Below are 16,677 nucleotides of genomic sequence, written 5' to 3' on the forward strand. Positions count from 1 at the left end.
ACCATTCTGCTGTATTCAAAATAGACTAGATTTTATTCAAATGCACACATACACCACATCTAAGCATTCAAACCCAATCTCAGTCCTCCACCTTATTTTTTTGAATTGAATTAAACATACAAAACAGGATTTTAAAGCAAGTTCTGAAATCACCGGATGGATACCTGCCCAAACTCAGAAAATTTGACAAATTACCTGAATTCCATTCAGCTGTTTCATTAATTCCTGCAGATAAAATATAAAAATAAAAAATCAGCCCCAGGTATGTAATTACCAAACACTGAAGAAAAACATGTTTCTTTTACATGACCACAAAAATTGTGTGCAAAACTTGCCATCTTAGATGCTTCCCAGGCAACTGCACTTGCCACGTGAATTTTCATAGCATATCTTGCACACATGACACTTAAATTGTTACAGTGGCATGTTGAGCTGCATGAGCTGCACACACTGTTCAATTATAAATCTTCAGAAAGGAAAAGCTGCCTGTCCTATACTGATCAACCAAACTGAGAAGAAAAGAGACAAATGGCATATGTACAAAACATATGCAGACGTGATGCTGGCACACTGGTTCTAGAAATACAGCTTTAAAAAATTATAAAATCAGTTTCTTAACATCAAGACTAGCTATGCCAATTGTATTTGTGTTCCATCCAAATTCCTGTGTTTTGCAGAGAGCTTGCAAAGGAGGCAATATGGAAATTACTGAAGAGCAATTATTTTGACACTGAAAGCATTTTAAGTGCTTTAGCTCTAAAGCTTGTTAGCTTTCCTGTGCTAACTGAACAGCTTCCGTATAAATACTGACTCTGTCAGAGTAAAATTGTCCAGCAAACTGAACCTTTTGATTCATTTCAAAACCAAAGCATTATTTTACATCATAAAGTCAACTAGGTTGCTCTTTTTCAGCAGGAGGACAAGTAGCCACGTCTCTGCACCAGGCAGATGAGAAGTTTCAGCAACTTGATGCTCTTTTGTTCTCAGTAACTTCGAATAGGAAGTTGGCAGTTGAAATTCAGGTGAAATTTAGATGTCTCTTTGAGAGAGGAGCAAGACAGGCTTCCCCCCTTCCTAGCTTTTCACTCTCAGCATCTTGATAAAAGTGGGCATAGACTGTTGTAAAATGATATTTATTCATATTGGATTTAAAGTTTGGAATTAAATTTGTTCTCTAGGAAGTTAAACACAGCTAAAGAAAAAATATACAAGCCATTATACTTTGAGAACTTACTCTAGATCGTGGTCCAGGAACTTCTGTCTTCATTAGAGGTCCATCATAATCAAAATCCACATCAATTTTAGCTGCAGCTTGACTGATGTATCTGTGTCCTGTAGGAAATAATGAAAACCTGAGTACAGACCATATTTTTTGTGTTCTCCTTCAGAATAAATATCCATACCTTATCTGACTGAGAACACTTGACAGATGAGACCAATTACGTTGTGCTGTCTGAAGTGAACCAAATACCTCATCTTTGACAAGTGTGAAATAAAACTAATACCAGTGAGGTAGCTTTAAAAAAAAAAGAAGTGAAACGACAACACAAGCCTAGAAAAACAGGCAAATCCTACTGTAAAAGACACGAGGACTAAGAGCACATCTGTTTCCATCTCCACTGGTAAGTCTGCTGATACACCTTGAGCAAGCCTTTGCTGGGAATGCCCCATTCCTACGCAGCGAAGGCTCACCACCAGTAACAACCAAAAAGCTTCATTGAGTCCACTGGTAAACAGCACTGCAATGTTCTGCAATAGCTCCAAGAACACTGCTTGGAAAATATTAGTGCCTCAGAAAGGAAAATAGGTATGTTTAAAATAAACTGAAAATCTCATGTGAATCCAGCATCTTGCACTGCAGCTCTGAAACCCGGGTCAAAAATAGCAACACAACTTTTGCTCTGTCCTATGCCTTGGTTGCTGTTCTTTATCCATGTATGTAATGGGGATATCACAATAAACTTTATATCCGTAACAAAGCTAAAAGGCAAAACCTCTTGAACTTCATCAGTAACATGCTCGGTTCCCATTTCTGAAGCAACTGTACCACAATGCAGTGTTTGGGCATAGCTCGTAAGAGAGAAAGCAGCTTTACAAGTCATCTTTACCAACACTTCAGGATACAGCCTTTCGAATAACGCAGAAATGTTACACGATATCGGTGGGGTTCAGCCAGCAGAGCTGGAAAAGCAGCTCTCTCAACCTTGTCATCTGAAATCTACATGTACAAAGCTCTAACCCCTGACCCCGGCAAGTGTCAGTGCCCAGCCACAAAGTCATGGCAGCACCTTTCGGTTCTCCAGGCTTGTTCTCTCCACCCAAATTGGGGTGTGTGAGAAGGCCAGAAAGGAGCAGTCTACATCGATTAGAAACAGATAGGGCACAAATAGCCTGTTAGCTCAGAGGAGTGCTGGATGTACAAAATAGACAGGCCTATATCCCAGTACCTGGTTAGCAGTGCTAGCATGTGCACACAGCAGTCCCCACAAACCAGCACCAACCCAGTGCTGGAGGCCGGAGTGACAGTGAGACCCTGCTGAGTGCATCTGGTCCCTCACAGCCCTGGGCTCCCTACACGCCTGAGCGGCAGAAAGAAGGGAAGTGAAGGACGTGCTTTGGACAAGCAGAGCAGAACAGAACAGAACAGAACATGCTTTGCTTACTGCCATGCAAAAGGGAAGCTGGGGACACGGCCTACCCACGCCACCAGGCTGATGTGATGGGGAAGTGTCAGGAAGCACCATTTCAGTAATGCTAAGCATCCATTTGGAGTATGTGTATGTTCCATTCAGGGGTTTAGGGGATAATTGCACGTTTGCAACAGAGGAAGTACAGACTTGATGGCTTTACTGAGGCGCCCAGCAAGAGACTATGAGCTAGCTCTGCACACTGTGACTAAGTGCTGGACTGAACTAACCGTCTGACAGTCCTGTGACTTTTATCATCAAGCACCTGCAAGGCCTCGCACAGCACAGTATCAATGACAAATTGGTCTTAATAAACTCAACTTAGGGGCATCGCTCCTGTAGCAGATTAACACTTGAAAGATAAGCGCATCACCTGTTTTGGGCTGCGACGGGCATTTTAAGATGGTGCAATTTGCAAAACCTCACGTGAAGATCCTCAGCTCCCTTTCTCTCAGAGGAAGGCCGAGTTGCAGGTCAGAGGGGTGGCGGGTGACTGAAGTAAGGTGACAGAAGCACCTCTGGCAGCACAGTGCTGGTACAGCACACCCCATGTCACCATCACCCCTGAAAGGCAGGCACCAGGTGAGGCAGGCCGTGTCCATGCAAGCAAAGGGCAGTGGGACATCCACAACCGCCCCTCACAGCCACAACTTCATTTAAGAAAATCACCAGAAGCGTTCTTGTTTTCAAATGACGGTTGTCAAATAAGTATTTATCAAAGAAAGAGAGGCTATACTTTGAGAGTGCTCAGCACTGCTTTGAACATCGCTGTTTGGCCAAGGTTTGTAATTGTGATTAGAGACGTTGTCTTTGGATTTGGTAAGTCCAGGCTGAGATGGGCACAAGAGGCAGTGGGCACAAACCAGAGCACAGGAGGCTCCCTGTGAGCACCAGGAGGCACTTCTGTGCTGTGTGGGTGCTGGAGCCCTGGCCCAGGTTGCCCACAGAGGCTGTGGAGTCTCCTCCTTGGAGGTCTCCCAAAGCTGCCTGGACACGGGCCTGGGCCCCCTGCTCGGGGTGGCCCTGCTGGGGCAGGGGGAGCAGATGAGCCCAGGGGGCTACGATAGAGAGATGTGCCAAGCAAGGCTGATTTTGAGAAAGTTTATCTGCAAAATCACAGCCCGTTGGAAGGACCTCTAGCTGAGCACTTAAACTCACTGCTCATTTTGGGAAAACTTGGTCTGCAAAGAGAAATCTTCTCCCCAGCTTTAATTCCAAGTGTTATATCTGAGATGCGTCACTGCCTCTCCGCGAAGCTATTAATAGGTTTTGTTACAGCAACACACCACTTCATTTTTGTGTCATTCTGTTTAGCATTCATGTAAATTGCAGACTGCATGGCAACTGTTCCGCCAGAAAAAAAGCTACTGCAGATAAAAGATCAGCAGAAGCTACATAATACAGAGCCGATTAAGCTGCGGATCCAGTAGGCAGCTTACGAAGTCTACAAGGGGAAGAAAGAGACCCCACCAACCCCTCCGTGCCCCCAGCTCCTTCCCGGATGGGAGATCACAGCAAGCCAGCAGGAACATTTCAATTTTTTCTGCATCACCCAAGCCCCAGTGCTCTTCATCTCCATCCCTCCCCTCAACAAGCTCTGCTCTCTCCCTCCTATGGAAGAATTTACTGTCCCCCTGCATGTCACAGGGCACTGCAATATCCCCCTCCTTTCCTTTTAACCTTCTTTTCTGCAGAGCGGGGCTGGGCCCACAACTTTTCTGGGCATCCCTGTGTCGTATGGTGCAGATGGAGGGCAGGAGATTCACTTCCCTGCCCTCTGTTCTCTTCTCTCCCTTACCAGGCTCCGTGTGCTGCTGTGTGGTACAGGGGAGAGCACCAAGAGAGGCACAGAAAACCCAGGGCGTTTTGGAAGTCAGCAGTAGCATAAAAGATATGGAAAAAAAAAACTGGATCTGATGCATTTAGAAATATAAGCATGAAAAAAAAAATTGGACTATTTCAGGTCTTTAAATGTAATTATTTTATGGTAGGTTAATCTGCTTCAATAAATAACAGAAAAACAGCATTTAGTTTGTAAACCTTATAAAGTAATAAATAAATAAAAATCTAATGAGCTTTCAAGAAGTACCACCAATAACCCTTCTGTTGGTGTTCTGTGCAGGTATTTTCTGCTCCAAGTACTCTGAAATACCTGCACAACAAAGATTTACTAAGGTTTATAATGTTGCCCAGTAACATGCCAAATAGAACAGGGGTGAGAGGGAAATAGCTTTACAGTAAGACACAAATGTTTTATTGTACTCTGGTATTACTTTGCTGGTATTTTTTGTTAAAGGTGTGGAAGCACGTTCACTTATCTCGCACTTGATGCTTTTGAACTATGGTTGCAGGGTGTGTACAAAGCAAAAGGAACACACACCTGGAACCCTCTTTCTAACTAGTCATAGCCCAAGCTGCCATTTCCCATAACAGATGCAGGGAACTTCATTTTAGCTTTTACATTTTGTCAGGTTTAAAGCTTTACCACTATTTTTGAAAGTTTGACTTAAACATACTTGTAAAATGAGTTTTCCTCCAGATGTAAGGGAAAAAGTGAACTTCTTTTAGTTGTTTTAATAAGCCAAAGTCTTTATTGTTATTTCATTATTACGAATTCTGTGGCCCCAAACTGTTTTCTGAGTCATTTAAAAGAAAAGACTTGCTTATATTATAGTCATGCTCCACTGCAGGTCAGTTCATTCCTCTGCTGAAAAGGAGCTAATAGGAACATGTAATTCAGTGTGTTTCTGCTGGAGAGCTCTAGACCCTGTTCTCTGCAGTGACAGCCTCAGCAGGGAGTTTTGAAAAGCCAAAACACGCAGCACATATGAGCCTTACTGGGAGGAACCTTTTTGACTTGTTCTGCAAACAGCAAATGTTGCGTTCTTCTCCAGAACTTTCTCCAACAAGAACTTTTCTCCAACTTCCTCTCTCCTGAAAACATATGGCAAGTACACTTTTGACAAGTTTGACAAAGCTGCGCATCCAAGACAGGTGAACTAGGACCCACATGCACTTTCCTCTTCTTCCACCATCGCCAACGTTCCTCCCAGTTGGAGCATCAGCTGCCCATCTCAGGAAATCAGGCCACATTCCCTGGGCACTAACACCTATCTCAGCGTAACAAAGCGAGTGGGCATTAGGAAACCCTTCCAAGACTCACAGCCTGTAAACAAGTCTATCAGTAACGTGCACGTGCAATCTTCCTGTTAGGGGAAACATTTAGCACACTGTATTTCTGTGATTTTTAAATAAAGACTACTTTGGGGAGAGGGCAACCAGCCTCCCAGAAATGCTCAGTAGAGCAGCAAAGACAACAGAAGCTAGTAGCATCATCTTTTTGCTGCTCTTTATGCAACAGCCTCGTCTACACTGATATTTGAACTAGATATGTGCTAAAGGCACACATGAGCGATTAAAAATGAGCAGAGCTTTGCTGTGTGGTGCTGCATCAATTCACACTGGCACAGCTTGTACCTGTCAACAGACGGGTTTTATACACAGCAAAGGTTGCTCAAGTGAAACTAAAGCATGCCAGTCTTCCCGAAGAAGAGTTGCTTTAAAGATCATTTTTATTATATTAGTGGCGCTGGTCAATTTATGAGACAGATTACTTTGTTTTAAACAGCTTTCAGGAGCAGCTTAGCCAAACCTCAGTTACTTTCAGGATGTCAGTGAACCAGAGTCACCTAAAAAAGGAGCAACACAAGTGATCTTTCAGCTGATTCACTGATACAAATTTGATTTATACATTTGCTTTCAAGAGCCCACGGTGTGTATCATTTTATGAACACCGGTATAAGGACAGCTTTACCAATTTACTGGTCCTTGTGCTTCTCAAAGGGTCATTCCACCTCCTAGCTCAGGCTAATGCTATGGTTTGAATCTGAAGGAACAGCCTGCCATGAAGAAAACGAAAATGGCTTGTGTTACCTCATCCTGCCAACACATTGGGAAGGAAGGGATTGCTGTGAACAGGCTCTCTAGGCCTACGTGTACCCAGAAGTACTGCTCACTGACAGCATGTTAACTGGTGGGCCTGGACCCAATCCTACACCTGAAATAGGATTTTTCATTTGAAGGAAAAAAAAAGTTGTGATCACACGTATGGCAGATGGCCCAATCTGTCACAATAAGCAGCAATTGTGTGCATAACCAACACACAGCATGTTTCATGGGCACAGAGAGACACACATCATATCTGAGTGCATGACCAACACCATGGTGCACAAGCACATCTATCGTTATAACAAAAGCAGAACTATGTAAGGTAGCGTTCCTGGGAAACCAGGTGTCCTGATGTAACACAACTCAGCTTAGCAGGTAGAGAAGACTGAAGTGCACAAGTAATTGCAGAATAAACTCCAAAAACTGCACAAGTCAGTAATGCCCTGTCCAACGAATGGAGCTCAAGTACTCTGCGAGCCTTGCAAGTAAATCAGTAGATCAAGTAAATCAGACCACTCACTGCAATGCATCCCTAGTTAACTGTACCATGTCTGCTCAGCTGGAATTTCTCTCTCTCAAAGGCACTGAATGTATGTTACAGCTTGGATCGAATTACTCCTGTTTGACTTTTTAATGTCAAGTTACTCTGCAACTGAAACTCTGCAAATGAAGCTACTCCATTCTGGGACTGATGAATTCAGGTCTTGGTTTTGAATGCTCCACTTTGCATCTCCAGAATATATAAGTGACAGATTCTTACCAGGTCCAAGCATATTTATTTATTTATTTATTTTTTCCTAGATGTATCAATATTTATGCTCTTGAGCCAATGGACCAACTCAACCTACTGACTTTCTGTTGAGGTCTGTGATCAAACAGCAATGGAAGAAGAGTTTCTCATGGTATATTAACTTAGCATAAGAACAGGACCAAATACTATGACTCTTCCTAAAAAAGCATTATGAAGGCTTTTAAATTACATGTAGCTAATAAGACTGAACAGAGTATCTCTTAACATCAAATCAAAAGTCAGAAAACAAATGATGCATGATTAATGAACCTAATTACCAGAGACCACATCAGCTAAATGACTTGCAGAGAACTTTTGACCCCTCTCATTTGAAGATGGTGGGTACAACAAATTAAATTCTACTTTTCTTGCTTCTGGCAGACTCTTCAAAGCTCTATACAACATATAGCATCCTTCTAAACACTTGAGTGTTTAACATCAGCAAATTATCATTCTTCCTTTTCATGTAACAGGATGTCATCGTTTGCCAGCAGACAGAAAAGCTCGTATTTCAACTCCTGTTTTCTAAGCTATCTTCATCACTCACCAGGTGTCTCACTCAGCAATTTTTAATAAAGAACCACATTGCTATAGCAACATAATTAATATAATTACACCCTTCTAACATTTGGTGATGTTAGCAGTCACAAAGAGCGCTACTGTTAGCAGGTCTCTGGTGTAAGCAGTGATCTCTGACAGGTAGGTTTACCAGAGGCCTAGGAAGTACTTAGACCTCTGATACGCTTGACCAAACCACTCTCTATAAATACAGTTCCTGAACGTACAACAACTGGATATTACCTGAGAGAAACTCCAGAGGAGGCACTGTAATTTTATCAGTGTAATTAAGAGGAAGAACTATCCTAAGGCAAAAAAGAAAAGATAGAAAAAATAAATGCTGACACATTTCTCAAATTCAAACGTTTTGCTGTGAAAGAGTGTAGAATGAAAGATCCCCAGTCCCAAAGGAGGCACGTTACATGTGCCATACACTGCTGCCCTGTACAAGTGCAGAAAGGCAATTTCCCATGCGTGTCTGTAACTTCTACTCCATGGTGTCTCCCAAACCTCCTTCCAGATTGAATTTTTGGAGCATGGAGGCCCTGACAGCCTAATGTAGGAGGACTGTGATTTCCCCCAAATACTATTTTAGGTGTTGCAAGTATAATCTGTTACTAACAGCTCTTGAAATGCAATGGCAAAAGCCCAGGCTAACTAGAGGTGTTTGGAAAGCGAACATTGCTGTTGCATAATATTATGAAAACTGAGACTGCTATTTACAGAGTGCTTATGCTGTAAAATCAGAAGCTGCTCCACATGAGACTGACTGGGTTTCAGGACTCCCACATACACACTGGAGATTTTATGGGAAAAGGATTCTCCAAAGACCAAGACAAAACCTGAAAACAAAGAGGGTGAACAGGAGTTGAGGCTCCCAAAAGAAAGCGCAAGAACAACTCCCTCCCCCCAAACGCACCATAATCCCAAATCAACTCTTCAGCACTAATGGGAGCACCAAGCTGCTAGTTTTCCTGCAGAACTTGTGATGTGAATCAGCCACAACATTGTGCCTCATTTGCAGCCCAGCAGACCACAGTAAGTGAAAGTTCATCAGGACCCCTCTAGAGATTAACAGCCACAAGGGAAAACAGCCAGCATTACCATGGCTGCCCCGTGTGGGACAGAAGGAATGGGAAATTAGATGGGGACATCATGGGCCTTACTTGTCCTCCTTCACCTTAAGGAGCTGAGAACTGCTGCCCAAACTTGGCCTTGCAGCTCAGCCTCCTGGCCAGTAGTTGTCCAGCCACCATTTTTTAACCTGAGCATCGCCATGTATCTCAGCTTTCGGCAGAACGTCTGATCAGGCTGGGAAGAAAAGGTTCCTCAGGCTAGCAGGAGAGGTTGCACCCCAGGTCATCAGCAGCTGGTTCTCAGGGGAGCAGCTGAAGGTGACCTCAAGTTTGTGCCCTCTATCACCCAGAGAAGGGATATGATCTTTGCTTCTCCCACATATCCCTCAAACATATCCAGTTTATTCTCTCTACTGAAAGAGAGAAATATTATCTGGATGTTAATAAGGTTTGCGTTAGGCAGAGCAAGACCTCAGACCACTTCACTTCTTGTCCTGATTTTCTAGGGAAACTTCTCATGTATAAACAGAATTAAAAAAAAGCAGTAAGTCATAGCAAGGATTAATACTGGAGACAAAAGGATTAGAGTAAACCGTTCTCGTGGTCTTCCAACCTCAGATAACTGTGATGGGGACAAGTCAAGAATGAACATGAACATCTCTCAGTCTTCACTGCAGCATGCCGGTGAGATAAGGTGGTATTATTCTCTGAAGAGAGTGAGGAAATAGGCTGAGATATGTGAGGTATGGCCTCAACTAGAGTTAGTTCACCTAGGGCACTGCAATAAAAGTGCTGAGAAACTGGAAGAGAACAACTGGATCTATGAATTAAGATTGAAATATTATTTAAATCATTTAAGACAGAAGTACAAGGTTTTGGGAGAGGTAATAGGTTTCAAATATGTAGAAGGCTGCTGCTAAGAAATAATAAACATTCCAGCTTCCAGGTCCACTGAGGATAGGACAAATAGTAAGGACTTGACTTTTCCTGTTTTTGAAACTTAGGTTAAACACTAGGAAAAAAGCTCTAAAGATAAGGGCAGTTCAGCAACAGAGCAGATTGCCTGGGGAGGCTGCAGAAGCCGCACCGCTGGGGGCTTTTAAGAGCAGGTCAGCATCCTGGAGGAGCATGTGCGAGCACTAATGGGAACTGATGCCTCCTTAAGGCAGAAGACTGGCCTTTTGGCATGCTTTCCAGTTCAAGAATCAAAGAAGAATTCAACCCCTCAGGGTAATCAGCAGGAAACTGAACCGAGATCTCTAGAGTCCTCATAACTGTGCTGCTGCTCTACCATCTAACAGCAAACTATGATTTGGCCCACCTCTGAAGCACAGAAATGGAATAGTTTTCCCATCAGACACAGCCGATCAAACCAGAGGTAGCACGAAGTGAGGCTAGTGCGTGATTCTGACTGTCAGCCCTAATTAACCTGCAGCATGGAGACTGCTGATGGCAACGCAGCTGTGACTGCAGCGCTCAGCTGATGATGTACACTGAGAAACACCAGTATTTCCTCAGCATCAACTGCCTCTCCTGGGCTTGTCTCGATGTTACTGTACTGAGAGCACTATGCAGGACTATTTGTTAAAAAAATATATATATATTATGCTAGCTACTCTGTCTACCGATGTTCTGCCACCTCTCAAATTCTATTAAACCGTACCTTAGATAGCAAACTATCAAGTACAAGAAATACATACAGACAACAAATTGATACCTGATTACAGCTTATTATTATTTTTCAGGAAAGCATAAGGACTCCAAATTATTACAGGCTTTACATGTATGGGGAAGATTTAACTTGTATGTTACATCGATACATTTCACTTAGCTTTTGCATTTTAATCAGCTTAAACAATTTTCAGTTTTCGTTTTGTAGTTATCTGGCCATGGACTAGCACTGTGTTAGGAATTAGAACACCACAAGCAATGGTCAAGTAAAGAAGATTCTCCTCCCAGATGCTTAACTCTTATCCCACATTCGTTAAAAGATTTGAGGACTTGAAATCTATCTCGATTAGAATTAAACACCATCTCCCACATACAACCAGAGAAAAAATTCCTAGAAATATTTTGATTAATATTGAGTTTAGTTTCCTTTGTTCCCATGTGTTTTACAACAGTGAATGTGGGTACAATTCTCTGCCACAGTGAATGCAAACTTGCCAACATCCTTCCCTTTTCACATGCCCCTTTTTTGTCAGAAACCAGCATAGTTCATGCTCAGGGCCAGCACAACGCTACCACCCACATTTGCTTTAAAAATCAGAAATAATCAAGGAGGAAGACTCTCTTTCTGTAAATAAATTTATAATAGATTCAAGCTGCGCGAATTATTGCACTCAATGCAGACACGCAACTGAAACATCACAGCCCACAGAAAGACTTCTACCAAGAGGCAAGCTATTCTCTCCACCTCCCCTTTGCAAACCCTGCCATTTCAGTATCTCACTGAAAAAAACAGCAGACCAAATGGCACTGCAGGAATTTTGTGGGAGTAACGTATGAGGAGTCTTTCTCAGTCTATACAGCTCGGAGTTTGCATGCTCAAAAACATGTCGGAGGAGAGCACCCTGAGGCAGAAATTGGACATCCCCCTCTGCATCTCCCTAAAAACAAGCAGAGACCAGCAGTGCTGCAGCCTCGGCTGGTACTCAGCAGGAAAATGACCCGAAGCTCACGTTTTTTCTACAGCTGTCAGTCTCCTGCCTATTGTGTCATCCAGGAACGTAGCAGGCTAAAAAACTACCAGAAGACATTTCCTTCTGGTAGGGGCTTCTGCTTTTGCTCCATGTTTTATCTCTGGAGACATGCACCCAAAGCAGCATGCCAGCTACGCAACCTGCCAACAAGGCCCTCCATCCTTTGCTATAAGCCTGCTTTTAGCAGCCTTTCCACTTACACGTTTCCGAAAAGGATGGCCTGATGGGGCCCAGAGTTGCATTTCTTTTGTACTGCTGCCCTTCATTGCAATGGTGAGAACAGAAGAGCTAGCCCACCTGCACTTCAGGGACCACAGCTGTAGTGATTTGTCTTCCTGAGCAGGGAGCATCAGGAAGTGTGCAAGATGCTGGGAGAGACAGGGAGTGTTACGTGATAGCGAGACAACAGATGAGCTCAGAGGACTGGCAGCTGCTGAGGGCCTACTTGCTGCAAGCACTTTCCATTGGCCACTATCGACCAAACGATCACCGCACTTGCACAGCTCGGGTAATCAGTGCATCACTCCCATACATAAAGGGCATCCAGTCCTGAAACACTGACCTAATACTTTTCCAATAGTTACAAGACCAAACGTTCTGTTCTTTAGCCAAAGGTCAGCTGCTCCACAAAGTTTATTGTTTAAAAGGAAATAATTTTTTTTTTTTTTTAATTTCTAAGCAAATGGAGGGGTTCTGTGTTTGCACGGCAGTGGCACAAGGAGCACATTGGCTCAGCAGAAGGCCTAGAGGAAAAGAAACATTAATATTTACTTGGTCACAGAAAAAGCCATTGAGCCATACTGTATTCAGTGTAACAGCACATAAAGTGGACGCTAGATCTTAAGTTCAACACTTTGTCCAAAAAGACCAAAAGAAATTTGCACTTTTAAAGCATAAGACTGAAGTTTGCGCATGTATTTCATGAGACTGGAGGCTCAATGTACATGTGCTAACCTAGGAGCTGGGGTCTAGCAAGAGCTTGTCATCATACACTTAGGAGAAAACAGCCTGAAGCTGTGGGTTAGGCCTTTATTTTACATTAGAGCTAAGTGCAGGCAGAAAAATACCCCCAGCAAAGGCCACCTCTCGGTGTCAGTCACACAAAACCTCCCCACAAAGAAGACAGGCAGGGGCACGCTATGATGGCAAAAGGTGATTTTGATGGATGACTTTTTCACCTCTGCACCACGTAGCATGAGAAAGTAGCCCTGTTAGAGCAGAGTTCCAAGGGCTGATGAGCTTTGTTTCGTTTAATAATTTGCACTGTAAACGTGCTGAGTCCTTCAATTTGCCAAATTAAAAAACAAACAACAACCAACAAAACAAAAAAAAAATCACATAAAAAACCCCACAGCATCCCTGTGTGCCACTTCTGTACTACAACTGCATCACTATCCGAGATGCAGAACGCAGTATCGTTCAAGTTTTGAAAGATGCAGCACTAGATAAACGCCAGCAACTTTCAAACTGGAATCTTCTTCACTAGCATAACATGAATGCTACCAAATACAAACCAAATAGTACAAAAGCCACTTACCAAATACAAGCAGCCTGGAGTTCCGCTGCAGACAACAGCTCAGCTGTCGACTAAGCAACATTGACGCCATTTTATGTTTTCTTTACTCAAAAAGACTCTATCTTGAGGCTGATGTTCTGGAAGAAAAAAAAAAAAAGAAAAACATTTATTCATGTCCCTGTGGATGCAGCTACTGTGCCATTCATTTCAATTTCTCCTTTCGGTATCAGGACTGAGACCTGAGTCTGACACTAGGTCCTGTTAAGGCAAATGACTACCAGAGTAAATTTGTAACTCCCAGCTTCAGTGGGGCCAAGAGATAAAAGATCATCATTTAGCTTCCCTTCTTCGCTTGCTCATCGACTTTCTGCATGCATGTTAGACTAAGTTAATCATTTAATTTTTTTTTTCTTGTCAGTCTCTCAGGACAATGTGTTACTTAGACTGAACCTATGTTCATGATAAAAACTTCATCTAAACCAAAAAGATAGCATGAGAAACATTAGAAAATAAAAGAAAAACAATTATTTGAAAACACAGTTTCTACCAAGCAATCTCATCTCTCCAAAGACAGCCTGTGAGAGCCGGGGTTGTTCAGTCTGGTGAAGGCAAGGCATGGACCTGACGGAGGGCGCAAAGAGAGTCAGGCTCCTCCCAGTGCTGTCCAGTGAGAGGGCAAGGCAATGGGTGAAAAATGAAATACAGTCAGTTCCACCTAAACCATAGAAGAGGTTGTGGAGTCTCCCTGCTTGGTAGTATTCAAAACTCAGCTGGACACTGCCCTTGGCCATCTGCTTTGGGTGGCCCTGCGTGAGCAGGCCTCAGAGCAGCAGGCCTCCAGAGCTCCCTTTCAGCCTCAGCCAGTTGGCGACTGCCTCAGCCAGCTGTATCAGAATGACTTTGTCAAGTCCAGTAGCACGGATGCTAATATGACTCCTTTTTCATTCTGGATTACCTGCACAGAAAGCCTGTCTGGAAGGCACAAGTAGATAGAAGAGGTTATTAAATTATTATCTATGATACAGGTTCAATTCAAACCTTACGCTTCAAAATCTGGCGTGTTCTACCTAGGACTTCATAGGCCCTGCTTGCCTGTGCAGAGACCGTGCTGACATTTTCCTCCTCAGTGGGTGCCCCTGTGCCCCCAGTAGGGGCAGGCCATCTGCTGGCAATGGATCCAGGCTTGCGGTCCAAAGGGGACTGCGGCCACCACCCATACACCTCCCGGGAAGAGCTCCATGGAAAGGCGCTGCTCCTCCCGCAGAGCAAGACCACAGCTCCCTGCCAGCATCCTTCTTGTGCCCTTGGTACAGCACGCAAACACTCCTTGGGCACTGGATGCAGGGAACACACCAAGCTGCTATGGCAGGAAGCATCTCTTATCCCACAGTAATGTATCAGAAGTTTTATTTCTGTATCATCTTTAGTCAACACACCATTTGCTTTCCTTCACACTTCAGATTTTTCAGAATTGGCAAAATAAAGCAAAAAAAGACATCCTCACCTGCAGAGATCTATTAATTCACAGACAACATTAATACTTTGGTACAAGGAAAATTCCCTGTGCCTTCCCAGACCACTGACGCAGCACTTGGTTTCTTGCAGTTTGCTCTGAGTTCAATTTAAAAACTCATGTATTTTGTAATCTGCCAAGGTGAGCAAACACTTGCACAACGTTTGTGCGCAGTCTACAAAAAGCTTGCTCAGCTTTGTGAGGTTTGGAACGTAGAAGGAACTAGACTTATGAAAATCCCAATACCATGCATTTCTTATCTCACAGTCATTCTCCAGCAAAAAACAAAGGTGAGTCTGAGTCAGTGAAATCACCACAGTGGAAAAAAAGCTGCTAAAGGGCCAATCAGCCCAGCACCTCTCACAATGATTAACTACCTTGACGTCCTCTGCTCAGAGCTACTCACCTCCTCTGTACTCCTGCAACCTTCAATTTCCTCCTTAACTTTGCTCTGCAAGATTTAGAAGTCTCCAGGAGCCTGTTAAAAGCTAACTTGAGCACAGCTTTGCAGGAGCCAACAACTGGAGCAGTGCAAACGTTCCTATGAGAAAGCTAAAACGTAACCCACCGTGACTCACTTTGGTGTTCTGCTTCCCTTTAGAGTCATCTCCTGTGGGTGTTTTGCTACAAATTGACTAGTCTACCTCGTCCTTGCTGAGACGTCTCTTCACATCCAAATCAAACCTACCTTCCAGTCACACCACACCATCCTATCTGTCAGTGACCAGGTCTCCTTCAGCGACACCCCCTTTCCCTTTCCTAGGCGAGTCATCTCCTACGTGTTTGCTCCTAGAACGCTACTTTACCTTTCACTTCTATTTACAGTTTATCTAAAGTCCTTTAACGTTTGAAATACAATATTCATAAAAGGCTCAAAATTACATTTTGAAAAGGTATTGGCTTTCTGAAAAAGTCATAGAAAATATTATTGCAAGAGGTTTAAAAATAAAGCAGCTTACCCCTAATTTTCCTTGGCAGCTGTTATATAAAAAGTTTTACCATTTTCCAGTCCAGAGTCAGAATAAATCATGTACTATCACATTTGAGCATAACTAAATTCAACTTCTTTTCCATCTCCGTTAAGTGCACAAATTCTCACTGTAGATTAGCTGATATGACTGGGACATTTGTCTAAGCACGTGTTATTTGGTTGCCATAATAACCAATTGAATTTTGCCTTCGTAATCCATCTCTTGATCAATTCCCACTGGCCTTGCTTGTTCTAGCGCTGCAAGCAGCAGGGGCAGAATTTGGAAGCCAGCAGAAATCAGTGCTCGTGCACGTGCCAAAGCTGCAGCAAAGTGATGCTCCATCAGCACTGCTGCTCCGCAGCAGCTGCTTACAGCTTCAGATGTGTTAAAATCTAGGCAAAATACGCCTGCCAATTTCAGATATCAGATTGGAAATGGGATGTGACGAACAATTTTTTTGATTAGCTTTACAATTAAATGCTAGCTAGCTATCTTAGATTTCAAAGCGAGACTTTTCCAGAAAAAAGATTCACAACAGTCATCTTTAAATATTTTTCCTCTAATGGCAACTGACTGAGCTGGAGGTTAGAGCTCACTATACACAGCAGCTATTCTGAAATGAACGGTAAATATATCAATTTTGCAGATATTCTGGGTGTTACATATAAACTGTGTTTGCCAATGCATGCGTAAGTCACAAAGTCGCATTCTTTTAGTAAGAAAATATATTTTCAAAGAAGCAGCTCCATTAAGTCTACAGAGCACATGAAATGGGGATACATGGATTTTTTTATGCATACAATGTAAAATCGGATGTATTGTTTTTAAAACAGCATCTGCTAAAATTATGTACTAAGTGATTATTTCTGACAGGCAAAATTAGTTACCAGGAATGACAAACAGTCATTCAGCAGTA

The 16,677-nt window shown here is 43.0% G+C and overlaps 1 protein-coding gene across 3 annotated transcripts in view; it reads right to left on the reverse strand.

Annotated features, from left to right (window-relative positions):
• The window catches only part of ABAT (4-aminobutyrate aminotransferase), a 57,728-nt gene that overhangs the window by 23,947 nt on the left and 17,104 nt on the right, over positions 1 to 16,677 (reverse strand). For all 3 annotated transcript variants that reach the window (XM_032197498.1, XM_032197497.1, XM_032197496.1), the window contains exons 2-4: positions 13,299 to 13,414; positions 1,235 to 1,332; positions 196 to 225 (exon numbers count right to left, since the gene is read on the reverse strand). In XM_032197498.1, the coding sequence (XP_032053389.1) occupies positions 196 to 225; positions 1,235 to 1,332; positions 13,299 to 13,368 (198 nt within the window). In that variant the 5' untranslated portion in view covers positions 13,369 to 13,414. The remainder of the gene's footprint in view (positions 1 to 195; positions 226 to 1,234; positions 1,333 to 13,298; positions 13,415 to 16,677) is intronic.

Source organism: Aythya fuligula, chromosome 15 (assembly GCF_009819795.1).
Source record: "Aythya fuligula isolate bAytFul2 chromosome 15, bAytFul2.pri, whole genome shotgun sequence".
NCBI classification, from domain to species: domain Eukaryota; kingdom Metazoa; phylum Chordata; class Aves; order Anseriformes; family Anatidae; genus Aythya; species Aythya fuligula.